Source organism: Phyllobates terribilis, unplaced genomic scaffold (assembly GCF_046119375.1).
Source record: "Phyllobates terribilis strain yellow unplaced genomic scaffold, ASM4611937v1 Scaffold_9__5_contigs__length_417890890, whole genome shotgun sequence".
Lineage (NCBI taxonomy): Eukaryota > Metazoa > Chordata > Amphibia > Anura > Dendrobatidae > Phyllobates > Phyllobates terribilis.
Window position 1 is genome coordinate 165,523,023 of NW_027362769.1, and position 16,069 is coordinate 165,539,091.

General features: G+C 45.9%; 1 protein-coding gene across 5 annotated transcripts in view; it reads right to left on the reverse strand.

Annotated features, from left to right (window-relative positions):
- Window positions 1–15,344, reverse strand: part of RAB3GAP1 (RAB3 GTPase activating protein catalytic subunit 1) — a 152,018-nt gene extending 136,674 nt beyond the window's left edge. For 3 of the 5 annotated variants that reach the window (XM_073647279.1, XM_073647280.1, XM_073647278.1), the window contains exon 1: window positions 15,204–15,344. In XM_073647279.1, the coding sequence (XP_073503380.1) occupies window positions 15,204–15,323 (120 nt within the window). In that variant the 5' untranslated portion in view covers window positions 15,324–15,344. Of the gene's footprint in view, window positions 1–5,438; window positions 5,538–15,203 lie in introns of those variants that run through there. The other 2 variants (XM_073647282.1, XM_073647281.1) reach the window with 1 other exon arrangement.
- Between the last annotated feature and the right edge of the window lie 725 nt (window positions 15,345–16,069).

Here is a 16,069-nt window from a genome sequence, read left to right on the forward strand (position 1 = left end):
TATGAATTGTGTAACTTAATATTGAGCAGAATTAAGTGTGCTGACATCCCCCTATATACAGCTTGAGCCCCCACACAGCCTCTCTATATACAGCCCCCCATGTCCATTATGAGTCCCACACAGCCCCACAAGGCCAGCATGAGCCCCACACAGCCCCCCCATGTTCAGCATGAGCCCCACACAGCCCCCCCGTGGCCATCATGAGCCCCACACATCCCTCCCGTGTCCAGCATGAGCCCCACACAGCCCCCCCGTGGCCATCATGAGCCCCACACATCCCTCCCGTGTCCAGCATGAGCCCCACACAGCCCCCCCGTGGCCATCATGAGCCCCACACATCCCTCCCGTGTCCAGCATGAGCCCCACACAGCCCCCTCATGTCCAGCATGAGCCTCACACAGCCCCCTCATGTCCAGTATGAGAGCCCAAGAGCCTCCCCAGTGTCCAGCATGACAGCCCTCCCTAGTTTCCAGTATGACAGCCCTCCTTAGTGTCCAGCATTAAAGCCTCCCAGTGCCCAGCATTAAAGCCCCCCAGTTTCCAGTATGAGAGCACCCCTGTGTCCAGCATGACAGCCCTCCTTATTGTCCAGCATGAGAGCCCCCCAGTGTCTCCAGCATGACAGCCCTCCCCAGTGTCCAGCCTGACAGCCCTCCCCAGTGTCCAGCATGAAAGCCCCCCCTGTGTCCAGCATGACAGCCCCTCCTGTGTCCAGCATGAGAGCCCCTCCTGTGTCCAGCATGAGAGAGCCCCTCTGTGTCCAGCATGAGAGAGCCCCTCTGTGTCCAGCATGAGAGCCCCCCCTGTGTCCAGCATGAGAGCCCCCCTGTGTTCAGCCTGAGAGTACCCCCCCTGTGTCCAGCATTAAAGCCCCCCCTTCGTCCAGCATGAGAGTGCCCCCCCTGTGTCCATCATTAAAGCCCCCCCTATGTCCAGCATATACTTACCTCACTCCCTGTTCCCCTGGCGCTCCTGTCTGAGAAGCACTGACTCTCCGCAGTGCACAGGCTGACGCCATCGCGTCAGCTGTTTCTAATGCTGATTGATGGAAGAGCGAGGTAGCGGCCCCTCCTCCACCAATGCATTCACAGCGGATTGAGACCGCGGATTGAGACAGCGGTGACGGCGTGTGGGCGGGCAGTGACGGCGGGCAGTGACGGCATGTGTGTGAGCTGGGAAGGGCATAGTGCGGCCCGTGGGCCACTGTTATCAGCCCCTTGGCAGTCTTGGTCCACGGGCCGGACTGGAACAGCCAGAGGGCCGAATGTGGCCCGCGGGCCGCACTTTGCCCAAGTCTGGTATATACGCACAGGGTGTACAGTATTTTCAAGGTGTGTATACATAATGGGTGTACGGTGTACAGTGTATATATAAAGGATGCATGATATATATATATATATATATATATATATATATATATATACAGTACAGACCAAAAGTTTGGACACACCTTCTCATTTAAAGATTTTTCTGTATTTTCATGACTATGATAATTGTACATTCACACTGAAGGCATCAAAACTATGAATTACCACATGTGGAATTATATACTTAACAAAAAAGTGTGAAACAACTGAAAATATATCTTATATTCTAGGTTCTTCAAAGTAGCCACCTTTTGCTTTGATGACTGCTTTGCACACTCTTGGCATTCTCTTGATGAGCTTCAAGAGGTAGTCACCGGAAATGGTCTTCCAACAATCTTGAAGGAGTTCCCAGAGATGCTTAGCACTTGTTGGCCCTTTTGCCTTCACTCTGCGGTCCAGCTCGCCCCAAACCATCTCGATTGGGTTCAGGTCTGGTGACTGTGGAGGCCAGGTCATCCCATCCCATTACTCTCCTTCTTGGTCAAATAGCCCTTACACAGCCTGGAGGTGTTTGGGGTCATTGTCCTGTTGAAAAATAAATGATGGTCCAACTAAACGCAAACCGGATGGAATAGCATGCCGCTGCAAGATGCTGTGGTAGCCATGCTGGTTCAGTATGCCTTCAATTTTGAATAAATCCCCAACAGTGTCACCAGCAAAGCCCCCCCACACCATCACACCTCCTCCTCCATGCTTCACGGTGGGAACCAGACATGTAGAGTCCATCCGTTCACCTTTTCTGCGTCGCACAAAGACACGGTGGTTGGAACCAAAGATCTCAAATTTGGACTCATCAGACCAAAGCACAGATTTCCACTGGTCTAATGTCCATTCCTTGTGTTCTTTAGCCCACACAAGTCTCTTCTGCTTGTTGCCTGTCCTTAGCAGTGGTTTCCTAGCAGCTATTTTACCATGAAGGCCTGCTGCACAAAGTCTTCTCTTAACAGTTGTAGAGATGTGTCTGCTGCTAGAACTCTGTGTGGCATTGACCTGGTCTCTAATCTGAGCTGCTGTTAACCTGCGATTTCTGAGGCTGGTGACTCGGATAAACTTATCCTCAGAAGCAGAGGTGATTCTTGGTCTTCCTTTCCTGGAGCGGTCCTCATGTGAGCCAGTTTCTTTGTAGCGCTTGATGGTTTTTGCAACTGCACTTGTGGACACTTTCAAAGTTTTCCCAAGTTTTTGGACTGACTGACCTTCATTTCTTAAAGTAATGATGGCCACTCGTTTTTCTTAACTTAGCTGCTTTTTTCTTGCCATAATACAAATTCTAACAGTCTATTCAGTAGGACTATCAGCTGTGTATCCACCGGACTTCTGCACAACAAAACTGATGGTCCCAACCCCATTTATAAGGCAAGAAATCCCACTTATTAAACCTGACAGGGCACACCTGTGAAGTGAAGACCATTTCCGGTGACTACCTCTTGAAGCTCATCAAGAGAATGCCAAGAGTGTGCAAAGCAGTCATCAAAGCAAAAGGTGGCTACTTTGAAGAACCTAGAATATAAGACATATTTTCAGTTGTTTCACACTTTTTTGTTAAGCATATAATTCCACATGTGTTAATTCATAGTTTTGATGCCTTCAGTGTGAATGTACAATTTTCATAGTCAAGAAAATACAGAAAAATCTTTAAATGAGAAGGTGTGTCCAAACTTTTGGTCTGTACTGTATATATATATATACACACACACACACACACACACACACACACACAGGGTGTACGGTATATATATATATATATATATATATATATATATATATATATATATAAATATATATATATATATATACATATACAGTCATATGAAAAAGTTTGGGCACCCCTATTAATCTTAAGCTTAATGTTTTATAAAAATTTGTGCTTTTGCAACAGATATTTCAGTTTGATATATGTAATAACTGTTGGACACAGTAATGTTTCTGCCTTGAAATGAGGTTTATTGTATTAATAGAAAATGTGCAATCTGCATTCAAACAAAATTTGACAGGTGCATAAGTATGGGCACCCTTATCATTTTCCTGTTTTAAATACTCCTACCTACTTTTTACTGACTTACTAAAGCACTTTTTTTGGTTTTGTAACCTCATTGAGCTTTGAACTTCATAGCCAGGTGTATGCAATCATGAGAAAAGCTACTTAAAGTGGCCACTTGCAAGTTGTTCTCCTGTTTGAATCTCCTCTGAAGAGTGGCATCATGGGCTCCTCAAAACAACTGTCAAATGATCTGAAAACAAAGATTATTCAACATAGTTGTTCAGGGGAAGGATACAAAAAGCTGTCTCAGAGATTTAACCTGTCAGTTTCCACTGTGAGGAACATAGTAAGGAAATGGAAGAACACATGGACAGTTCTTGTTAAGGCCAGAAGTGGCAGGCCAAGAAAAACATCAGAAAGGCAGAGAAGAAGAATGGTGAGATCAGTCAAGGACAATCCTCAGACCACCTCCAGACAGCTGCAGCATCAACTTGCTGCAGATGATGTCACTGTGCATCGGTCAACTATACAACGCACTTTGCACAAGGAGAAGCTGTATGGGAGAGTGATGCGAAAGAAGCCGTTTCTGCAAGCACGCCACAAACAGAGTTGGCTGAGATATGCAAAAGCACATTTGGAGAAGCCAATTTCTCTTTGGAAGAAGGTCCTGTGGACTGATGAAACCAAGATTGAGTTGTTTGGTCATACAAAAAGGCGTTATGCATGGTGGCAAAAAAACACAGCATTCCAAGAAAAACACTTGCTACCCACAGTAAAATTTGGTGGAGGTTCCATCATGCTTTGGGGCTGTGTGGCCAATGCCGGCACTGGGAATCTTGTTAAAGTTGAGGGACGCATGGATTCCACTCAGTATCAGCAGATTCTTGACAATAATGTTCAAGAATCAGTGATAAAGTTGAAGTTACGCAGGGGATGGATCTTTCAGCAAGACAATGATCCAAAACACCGCTCCAAATCTACTCAGGCATTCATGCAGAGGAACAATTACAATGTTCTGGAATGGCCATCCCAGTCCCCAGACCTGAATATCATTGAACATCTGTGGGATCATTTGAAGAGGGCTGTCCATGCTCGGCGACCATCAAACTTTACTGAACTGGAATTGTTTTGTAAAGAGGAATGGTCAAAAATACCTTCATCCAGGATCCAGGAACTCATTAAAAGCTACAGGAAGCGACTAGAGGCTGTTATTTTTGCAAAAGGAGGATCTACTAAATATTAATGTCACTTTTCTGGTGAGGTGCCCATACTTATGCACCTGTCAAATTTTGTTTGAATGCAGATTGCACATTTTCTGTTAGTACAATAAACCTCATTTCAAGGCAGAAACATTACTGTGTCCAACAGTTATTACATATATCAAACTGAAATAGCTGTTGCAAAAACACCAATTTTTATAAAACATTAAGCTTAAGATTAATAGGGGTGCCCAAACTTTTTCATATGACTGTATATATATACACAGGGTGTAAAGTATACACAGGGTGTACGGTATATACAGAGTATAAGGTATATATATATATATATATATATATATACAGGGTATAAGGTATATATATATATAGGGTGTACAGTATATACAGGGTGTACGGTGTGTATATATATATATACATACACAGGGTGTAAAGTATACACAGGGTGTACGGTATATACAGAGTATAAGGTATAATATATATATATATATATACAGGGTATAAGGTATATATATATAGGGTGTACAGTATATACAGGGTGTACGGTGTGTATATATATATATATATATACATACATACACAGGGTGTAAAGTATACACAGGGTGTACGGTATATACAGGGTATAAGGTATATATATATATATATATATATAGGGTGTACAGTATATACAGGGTGTACGGTGTATATATATATATATATATATATATATATATATATATATATATATATATATATACACAGGGTGTACAGCACATACAAACAAGGTGTACACTATACACACGTAGTGGATCCAGGGCCGCACTCGCGCAGTATATATATATATATACACACATACATGTCCCGGCAGTGACAGCTGACAGGAGCCGCTGTACTCACATCACTGTCCGCCGCCATCGTGGAAACTGGTGACGTCAGCGGTGCATGCCGGGAAGCCGGAAGTGGAGTAAAACATCTGCAGCTCCGGGAGCGGCCACCGGGTAGACTACGGCCCGGGCTGTGGGTGCAGAGCAGCTAACACCCCGTCATTAGGTCTCTGTAATGATCGGTTATAACCGGCTAACTCTTACACAGCACACGACAGTGATCGATGACATGAAAAGTATTAACCCTTCACACTGCGGGGGAGCGGTCACTACTGCCTTGTGTAAACAATAAGGATGACGCAGGGAGGAGGTTCAGGGGCGCAGCTAGAGGTCACAGTGCCACAGACACCCCTCACACTCACACATTCCCACAGTGCCCCCCACAAATGTAGTGCAATACATGATAACAGAAAAAACTGACCGGCACTTCCAAAACAAGAAATAGGTGTGAACAGGTGCTTACTGGGAGCAGCTCCCTCCATATACAATTAACAAACAAAGCAGCACACTGTAACGCTAAGTATGCGAACATGAAATATATGAAATCTGAATAGCATTACTGCTGTAGAAAAATAGAAATAAATGAGAAATCTTAGCAAATAAATTGGTCGATTCATGTGTACCTGGTAGCCACGGTAAGGCGTTTTTCAAAAATACCAGGACCCTATCAATGTGAACTCCTTTCTAAGTGACTGCTTGTGTGTGGGATAATAGAATTCTGCTGTCATTAAAATCGCCTGTGGCATAGAGGCCTTACCGTGGCTACCAGGTATACATGAATTGGCCAATTTATGCGCTAAGATTTCTCATTTATTTCTATTTTCTACAGCAGTAATGCTATTCATATATTTCATGTTCGCATACTTAGCGTTACAGTGTGCTACTTTGTTTGTTAGTTGTATATGGAGGGAGCTGCTCCTAGTAAGCACCTGTTCACACCTATTTCTTGTTTTGGAAGTGCCAGCCAGTTTTTTCTGTTTCTATGTATAAGCTTTGACTGAGCACTCCGCCTCTATGCCACAGGCGATTTTAATTACAGCAGGATTCTATTATCCCACACACAAGCAGACATAGTCACTTAGAGAGTTCACATTGATAGGTTCCTGGTATTTTTGAGAAACGCCTTACCGTGGCTACCAGGTACACATGAATTGGCCAATTTATGCGCTAAGATTTCTCATTTATTTCTATTTTTCTACAGCAGTAATGCTATTCAAATTTCATATATTTCATGTTCGCATACTTAGCGTTACAGTGTGCTGCGTTGTTTGTTAATAAGCAATACATGATAAGATTGTCTGCAGCCACCACTAGGGGGAGCTCCCTGTATACAGAGATACATAAGATTCTGTCTGCAGCCACCACTAGGGGGAGCTCCCTGTATACAGAGATACATGATAAGATTGTCTACAGCCACCACTAGGGGGAGCTCCCTGTATACAGAGATACATGATAAGATTGTCTGCAGCCACCACTAGGGGGAGCTCCCTGTATACAGAGATACATGATAAGATACTGTCTGCAGCCACCACTATGGGGAGCTCCATGTATACAGAGATACATGATAAGATCCTGTCTGAAGTTACCACTAGGGGGAGCGCCCTGTATACAGGGCCAGCTCCAGGTTTTTGTGGGCCCTGGGCGAAAGAGTCTCAGTGGGCCCCTTTAACACATACCACGATACATGATGCACAGATACCGCAGAGAAATATATATATGGTACAATGCTGAAGATTTCACTTCTTACATTACATGAGCTATATCGTAAGTTCTACAATAGCTCAGAAACCGGCAAATTCTCTCAACGCACAGCGCAGACCGGACAGTATAGTCCTGCATACAGTATTATGGGCCCATATATTGCTCCATGCAGAATACTGGCCCCCATATAACGCTCCATACAGGATACTGGTCCCCATATAACGCTCCATACAGGATACTGGTCCCCATATAACGCTCCATACAGGATACTGGTCCCCATATAACGCTCCATACAGGATACTGGTCCCCATATAACGCTCCATACAGGATACTGGTCCCCATATAACGCTCCATACAGGATACTGGTCCCCATATAACGCTCCATACAGGATATTGGCCCCCTTATAACGCTCCATACAGAATACTGGCCCCCATATAATACCCCATGTAGGATGTCACCCCCCCCCTTATAATGCCCCATGTAGGATGTCACTCCCCCCCCCCCCATATAATGCCCCATGCAGGATGTCACCTCCCCCCCATATCATTTCCCAAGCAGGATGTCACCTCTCCCCCCCCATATAATGCCCCATGCAGGATGTCACCCCCCCCATATAATGCACCATGCAGGATGTCACCTCTCCACCCCCCCATATAATGCCCCATGCAGGATGTCACCTCTCCCCCCATATAATGCCCCATACAAAATGTCACCTCTCCCCCCTTATAATGCCCCATGCAGGATGTCACCTCTCCCCCCATATAATGCCCCATGTAGGATGTCGCCTCTCCACCCCATATAATGCCCCATGTAGGATGTAACCTCTCCACCCCATATAATGCCCCATGTAGGATGTCACCTCTCCACCCCATATAATGCCCCATGCAGGATATCACTTGTCCCCCCCCACCATATAATGCTCCATGCCTCCATACATATTAAAAAAAATCAAATACCTCACTTGTCACCTGCTGCCGCTGCTTCAGACCCCTCACCCGCACCGACGTCTTCCCGCCCTGTGCTGCCTGTGACGGCTCTGGAGAGAGTGCGGTGGAAAGACATCACCGCGCCCTCTGACCTGAGACGTCACAGTGCATCAGTTGCGGAAGACACCGGAGCTGCTGCGGAGGCACGAGAAGAGGTAGCCCTGAGCCGGAGCCCTGAGCAAGCGGGGGGGAGCGGGCACTGACACCAGCACCGCTCACGGGGTCACATAGCATGCCGGGGTGCCCGACGGTGAGTCGGCCTCCCACGCCTGCTCAGGGCACCGACACTTGCCCGGGTGCTGACGCCGGCCCTGCCTGCATACAGAGATACATTATAAGATTTTGTCTACAGCCACCACTAGGGGGAGGTCCCTGTATACAGAGATACATGATAACATCCTGTCTGCAGCCACCACTAGGGGGAGCTCCCTGTATACAGACATACATGATAAGATTCTGTCTGCAGACACCACTAGGGGGAGGTCCCTGTATACAGAGATACATGATAAGATTCTGTCTGCAGCCACCACAAGAAGGAGCTCCCTGTATACAGAGATACATGAAAAGATTCTATCTGCAGCCACCACAAGAAGGAGCTCCCTGTATACAGAGATACATGATAAGATTCTGTCTGCAGCCACCACTAGGGGGAGCTCCCTGTATACAGAGATACATGATAAGATTCTGTCTGCAGGCACCACTAGGGGGAGCTCCCTGTATACAGAGATACATGAGAAGTTCCTGTCTACAGGCACCACTAGGGGGAGCTCCCTGTATACAGAGATACATGAAAAGATTCTATCTGCAGCCACCACAAGAAGGAGCTCCCTGTATACAGAGATACATGATAAGATTCTGTCTGCAGCCACCACTAGGGGGAGCTCCCTGTATACAGAGATACATGATAAGATTCTGTCTGCAGGCACCACTAGGGGGAGCTCCCTGTATAGAGAGATACATGATAAGTTCCTGTCTACAGGCACCACAAGGGGGAGCTCCCTGTATACAGAGATACATGCTAACATCCTGTATGCAGTCACCACTAGAGGGAGCTCCCTTTATACAGAGACACAAGATAAGATTCTGTCTGCAGCCACCAAAAGAAGGAGCTCCCTGTATACAGAGATACATGATAAGATTCTGTCTGCAGCCACCAAAAGAAGGAGCTCCCTGTATACAGAGATACATGAAAAGATTCTGTCTGCAGCCACCACAAGAAGGAGCTCCCTGTATACAGAGATACATGATAAGATCCTGTCTGCAGCCACCACAAGAAGGAGCTCCCTGTATACAGAGATACATGATAAGATTCTGTCTGCAGCCACCACTAGGGGGAGCTCCATGTATACAGAGATACATGATAAGATTCTGTCTGCAGGCACCACTAGGGGGAGCTCCCTGTATACAGAGATACATGAAAAGATTCTGTCTGCAGCCACCACAAGAAGGAGCTCCCTGTATACAGAGATACATGATAAGATCCTGTCTGCAGCCACCACAAGAAGGAGCTCCCTGTATACAGAGATACATGATAAGATTCTGTCTGCAGCCACCACTAGGGGGAGCTCCCTGTATACAGAGATAAATGATAAGATTCTGTCTGCAGCCACAACTAGGGGGAGCTCCATGTATACAGAGATACATGATAAGATCCTGTCTGCAGCCACCACAAGAAGGAGCTCCCTGTATACAGAGATACATGATAAGATTCTGTCTGCAGCCACCACTAGGGTGAGCTCCCTGTATATAGAAATACATGATGAGATTCTGTCTGCAGCCACCACTAGGGGGAGCTCCATGTATACAGAGATACATGATAAGATTCTGTCCGCAGTCACCACTAGGGGGAGCTCCATGTATACAGAGATACATGATAAGATTCTGTCTGCAGGCACCACTAGGGGGAGCTCCATGTATACAGAGATACATGATAAGATTCTGTCTGCAGGCACCACTAGGGGGAGCTTCCTGTATATAGAGATACATGATAAGTTCCTGTCTACAGGCGCCACTAGGGGGAGCTCCCTGTATACAGAGATACATGCTAACATCCTGTATGCAGTCACCACTAGAGGGAGCTCCCTTTATACAGAGATACAAGATAACATTCTGTCTGCAGCCAACACTATGGAGAGCTCCCTGTATACAGAGATACATGATAAGATTCTGTCTGCAGCCACCAGTAGGGGGAGCTCCCTGTATACAGAGATACATGATAAGATTCTTTCTGCAGCCAACACTAGGGGGAGCTCCCTGCACACAGAGATACATGATAAGATTCTGTCTGCTGCCAACACTAAGGGGAGCTCCCTGTACATAGAGCTACATGATAAGATTCTGTATACAGCCACCACTAGGGACAGCTCACTATATAGAGAGATACATGATAAGATCCTGTCTGCAGCCACCACTAGGGGGAGCTCCCCGTATACAGATATGCATGATATGATTCTATCTGCAGCCACCACTAGGGGGAACTCCCTGTATACAGAGATACATGAAACGATCTTGTCTGCAGCCACCACTAGAGGGAGCTCTCTATATACAGAGATACATGGCAAGATTCTGTCAGCAGCCACCACTAGGGGGAGCTCCCTGTATACAGAGATACATGATAAGATTCTATCAGCAGTCATCACTAGGGGGAGCTCCCTGTATACAGAGATACATGATAAGATTCTACCTGCATCCACCACTAGAGGGAGCTCCTTGTATACAGAGATACATGATAAGATTCTTTCTGCAGTTACCACTAGGGGGAGCTCCCTGTATACAGAGATACATGATAAGATCCTTTCTGCAGTCATCACTAGGGTGAGCTCCCTGTATACAGAGATACATGATAAGATTCTGTCTGCAGCCAACACTAGGGGGAGCTCCCTGTATATAGAGAAACATGATAAGATTCTGTCTGCAGCCACCAGTAGGGGGAGACCCCTGTATACAGAGATACAAGATAAGATTATATCTGCAGCCAACACTAGGGGGAGCTCCCTGTACACAGACATACATGATAAGATTCGGTCTGCAGCCACCACTAGGGGAAGCTCACTGTATACAAAGATTCTTGATAAGATTCTGTCTGCAGCCACCACTAGGGGGAGCTCCCCGTATACAGAGATACATGATATGATTCTGTCTGCAGCCACCACTAAGGGGAGCTCTCTGTGTATAGAGATACATGATATGATTCTATCTGCAGCCACCACTAGGGGGAGCTCCCTGTATACAGAGATACATGATAAGATCCTGTCTGTAGCCACCACTAGAGGGAGATCTCTGTATACAGAGATACATGATAAGATTCTGTCTGCAGTTACCACAAGGGGGAGCTCCCTGTATACAGAGATATTTGATAAGATTCTGTCAGCAGCCACCACTACGAGGAGCTCCCTGTATACAGAGATACATGATAAGATTCTGTCAGCAGCCACCACTAGGGGGAGCTCCCTGTACACAGGGATACATGATAAGATTCGGTCTGTAGCCACCACTAGGGCCAGCTCACTGTATACAGAGATACATGATAAGATCCTGTCTGCAGCCACCATTAGGGGGAGCTCCCTGTATACAGAGATACATGATAAGATTCTGTCTGCAGCCACCACAAGAAGGAGCTCCCTGTATACAGAGATACATGATAACATCCTGTCTGCAGCCACCACTAGGGGGAGCTCCCTGTATACAGAGATACATGATAAGATTCTGTTTGCAGCCACCACAAGAAGGAGCTCCCTGTATACAGAGATACATGAAAAGATTCTATCTGCAGCCACCACAAGAAGGAGCTCCCTGTATACAGAGATACATGATAACATCCTGTCTGCAGCCACCACTAGGGGGAGCTCCCTGTATACAGAGATACATGATAAGATTCTGTCTGCAGCCACCACTAGGGGGAGCTCCCTGTATACAGAGATACATGATAAGATTCTGTCTGCAGCCACAAGAAGGAGCTCCCTGTATACAGAGATACATGATAACATCCTGTCTGCAGCCACCACTAGGGGGAGCTCCCTGTATACAGAGATACATGATAAGATTCTGTCTGCAGCCACCACAAGAAGGAGCTCCCTGTATACAGAGATACAAGAAAAGATTCTATCTGCAGCCACCACAAGAAGGAGCTCCCTGTATACAGAGATACATGATAACATCCTGTCTGCAGCCACCACTAGGGGGAGCTCCCTGTATACAGAGATACATGATAAGATTATGTCTGCAGTCACTACTAGAGGGCCCAGTATACAGAGATACATGATAAGATTCTGTCTGCAGTCAACACTAGGGGGAGCTCCCTGTATATAGAGATACATGATAAGATCCTGTCTGGAGACACCACTAGGGGAGCTCCCTGTATACAGAGATACATAATAAGATCCTGTCTGCAGTCACCACTAGGGGGAGCTCCATGTATACGAGATACATGATAAGATTATGTCTGCAGTCACCACTGGGGGGAGCTCCCTGTATAAAGAGATACATGATAAGATTCTGTCTGCAGCCACCACTAGGGGAGCTCCCTGTATATAGAGATACATAATGAGATCCTGTCTGCAGCAACCACTAGGGGAGCTCCCTGTATACAGAGATACATAATAAGATCCTGTATGCAGTCACCACTAGGGGGAGCTCCCTGTATATGAGATACATCATAATATCCTGTCTGCAGCCACCACTAGGGGGAGCTACTTGTATACAGAGATACATGATAAGATTCTGTCAACAGCCACTACTACGGGGAGCTCCCTGTATACAGAGATACATGATAAGATTCTGTCTACTGTCACCACTAGGGGGAGCTCCCTGTATACAGAGATACATGATAAGATTCTGAAAGCAGCCACCACTAGGGGAAGCTCCCTGTATACAGAAATGCATGATAAGATTCTGTCTGCAGCCACCACTAGTGGGAGCTCCCTGTATACAGAGATACATGACAAGATTCTGTCTGCAGCCAGCACTAGGGGATCTCCCTGTATACAGAGATACAAGATGAGATTCTGTCTGCATCCACCATTAGAGGGAGATCCTTGTATATACAGATACATGATAAGATCCTGTCTGCAGCCAACACTAGGGGAGCTCCTTGTATGCAGATACACATGATAAGATCCTGTCTGCAGGCACCACTAGGGGGATTTCCCTGTATACAGAGATACATGATAAGATTTTGTCTGCAGCCACCACTAGGGGGAGCTCCCTGTATACAGAGATACATGATAAGATCCTTTCTACAGCGACCACTAGGGGGAGCTCCCTGTATACAGACATACAGTACAGACCAAAAGTTTGGACACACCTTCTCATTTAAAGATTTTGCTGTATTTTCATGACTATGAAAATTGTACATTCACACTGAAGGCATCAAAACTATGAATTAACACATGTGGAGTTATATACTTAACAAAAAAAGTGTGAAACAACTGAAAATATGTCTTATATTCTAGGTTCTTCAAAGTAGCCACCTTTTGCTTTGATGACTGATTTGCACACTCTTGGCATTCTCTTGATGAGCTTCAAGAGGTAGTCACCGGAAATGGTCTTCACTTCACAGGTGTGCCCTGTCAGGTTTAATAAGTGGGATTTCTTGCCTTATAAATGGGGTTGGGACCATCAGTTGTGTTGTGCAGGAGTCAGGTGGATACACAGCTGATAGTCCTACTGAATAGACTGTTAGAATTTGTATTATGGCAAGAAAAAAGCAGCTAAGTAAAGAAAAACGAGTGCCCATAATTACTTTAAGAAATGAAGGTCAGTCAGTCCGAAAAAATGGGCAAATTTTGAAAGTGTCCCCAAGTGCAGTTGCAAAAACCATCAAACGCTACAAAGAAACTGGCTCACATGAGGACCGCCCCAGGAAAGGAAGACCAAGAGTCACCTCTGCTTCTGAGGATAAGTTAATCCGAGTCACCAGCCTCAGAAATCGCAGGTTAACAGCAGCTCAGATTATAGACCAGGTCAATGCCACACAGAATTCTAGCAGCAGACATATCTCTACAACAACTGTTAAGAGGAGACTTTGTGCAGCAGGCCTTCATGGTAAAATAGCTGCTAGGAAACCACTGCTAAGGACAGGCAACAAGCAGAAGAGACTGGTTTGGGCTAAAGAACAGAAGGAATGAACATTAGACCAGTGGAAATCTGAGCTTTGGTCTGATGAGTCCAAATCTGAGATCTTTGGTTCCAACCACCGAGTCTTTGTGCGATGCAGAAAAGGTGAACAGATGGACTCTACATGCCTGGTTCCCACCGTGAAGCATGGAGGAGGAGGTGTGATGGTGTGGGGGTGCTTTGCTGGTGACACTGTTGGGGATTTATTCAAACTGAAGGCATACTGAACCAGCATGGCTACCACAGCATCTTGCAGCGGCATGCTATTCCATCCGTTTGCGTTTAGTTGGACCATCATTTATTTTTCAACAGGACGCTGACCCCAAACACACCTCCAGGCTGTGTAAGGGCTATTTGACTAAGTATGAGAGTGATGGGGTGCTACGCCAGATGACCTAGCCTCCACAGTCACCAGACCTGAACCCAATCGAGATGGTTTGGGGTGAGCTGGACCACAGAGTGAAGGCAAAAGGTCCAACAAGTGCTAAGCATCTCTGGGAAGTCCTTCAAGATTGTTGGAAGACCATTTCCGGTGACTACCTCTTGAAGCTCATCAACAGAATGCCAAGAGTGTGCAAAGCAGTCATCAAAGCAAAAGGTGACTACTTTCAAGAACCTAGAATATAAGACAAATTTTCAGTTGTTTCACACTTTTTTGTTAAGTATATAATTCCACATGTGTTAATTCATAGTTTTGATGCCTTCAGTGTGAATGTACAATTTTCATTGTCATGAAAATACAGAAAAATCTTTAAATGAGAAGGTGTGTCCAAACTTTTGGTCTGTACTGTATATGATAAGATTGTCTGCAGCCACCACTAGGGGAGCTCCCTGTATACAGAGATACATGATAAGATTCTGTCTGCAGTCACCTCTAGGTGGAGCTCCTTGTATACAGAGATACATGATAAGATCCTTTCAGCAGTCATCACTAGGGGGAACTCCCTGTATACAGAGATACATGATTGTAACATACCTGGCGGCGTCCTTGCATGGTGGTCCATCTCCCACTGTGCAAGAGCGCGCACTTGATCTCCAGTCCAGAATGTCTCTCTGGCTTCCCTCCTTGCTGTCTGTTTGTCTGTTTTGGCTGCATAGGGCAACGCCCGCTGAACTTCCTGTTTCTTGTACCTGCTGCGGACACGCCCCTGTTGCACCTTCAGCCTATTGCTGTCCATCTTTGGGTATTTATACCACCTTCTTCCTCAAGATGGCGCCTGAGCATTGTGTCCTGTCAGTCGGCTGTTTGTCTCTGACGTGCCAGGTCCTATCCTGTTTTCCTGCCTATTCTCCAGTTCTGTGTCTGAACTGTGGTCTGTTCTTGTGAACACGCTTCTAGCCTGTTCTTTCGCCTTCTAGGGGCTGTATTCCTAGATCTGCCTGTCTGTGCCTTGCGGTATCTGTTCCCGTCTGAACAGAGTCCTGTTTGTGTCCCAGCCTTGCTGTATTTGTTCCCGTTTCTCTGTTTCCAGTTGTCTGTGCCTTGCGGTATCTGTTCCCGTCTGAACAGAGTCCTGTTTGTGTCCCAGCCTTGCTCTATTTGTTCCCGTTTCTCTGTTTCCAGTTGTCTGTGCCTTGCGGTATCTGTTCCCGTCTGAACAGAGTCCTGTTTGTGTCCCAGCCTTGCTGTATTTGTTCCCGTTCCTCGGTTCCTAGTTGTCTGTGCCTCGTTTCTACTTTTGCCTTTTCTCCCTTTTCCCTCTTTGTCTGTTTTCTGCGTCTTTCTGCAGAGTCTGAACTTGCTCCTAAATTCCTTCTCGTCGTCTCTGTACCTCTGTTGTGAATTTAGTGTACGCTCGCTACTTTTTTGTAAGTACTGTGTGTGCTTCTGGTTCTGCCTTT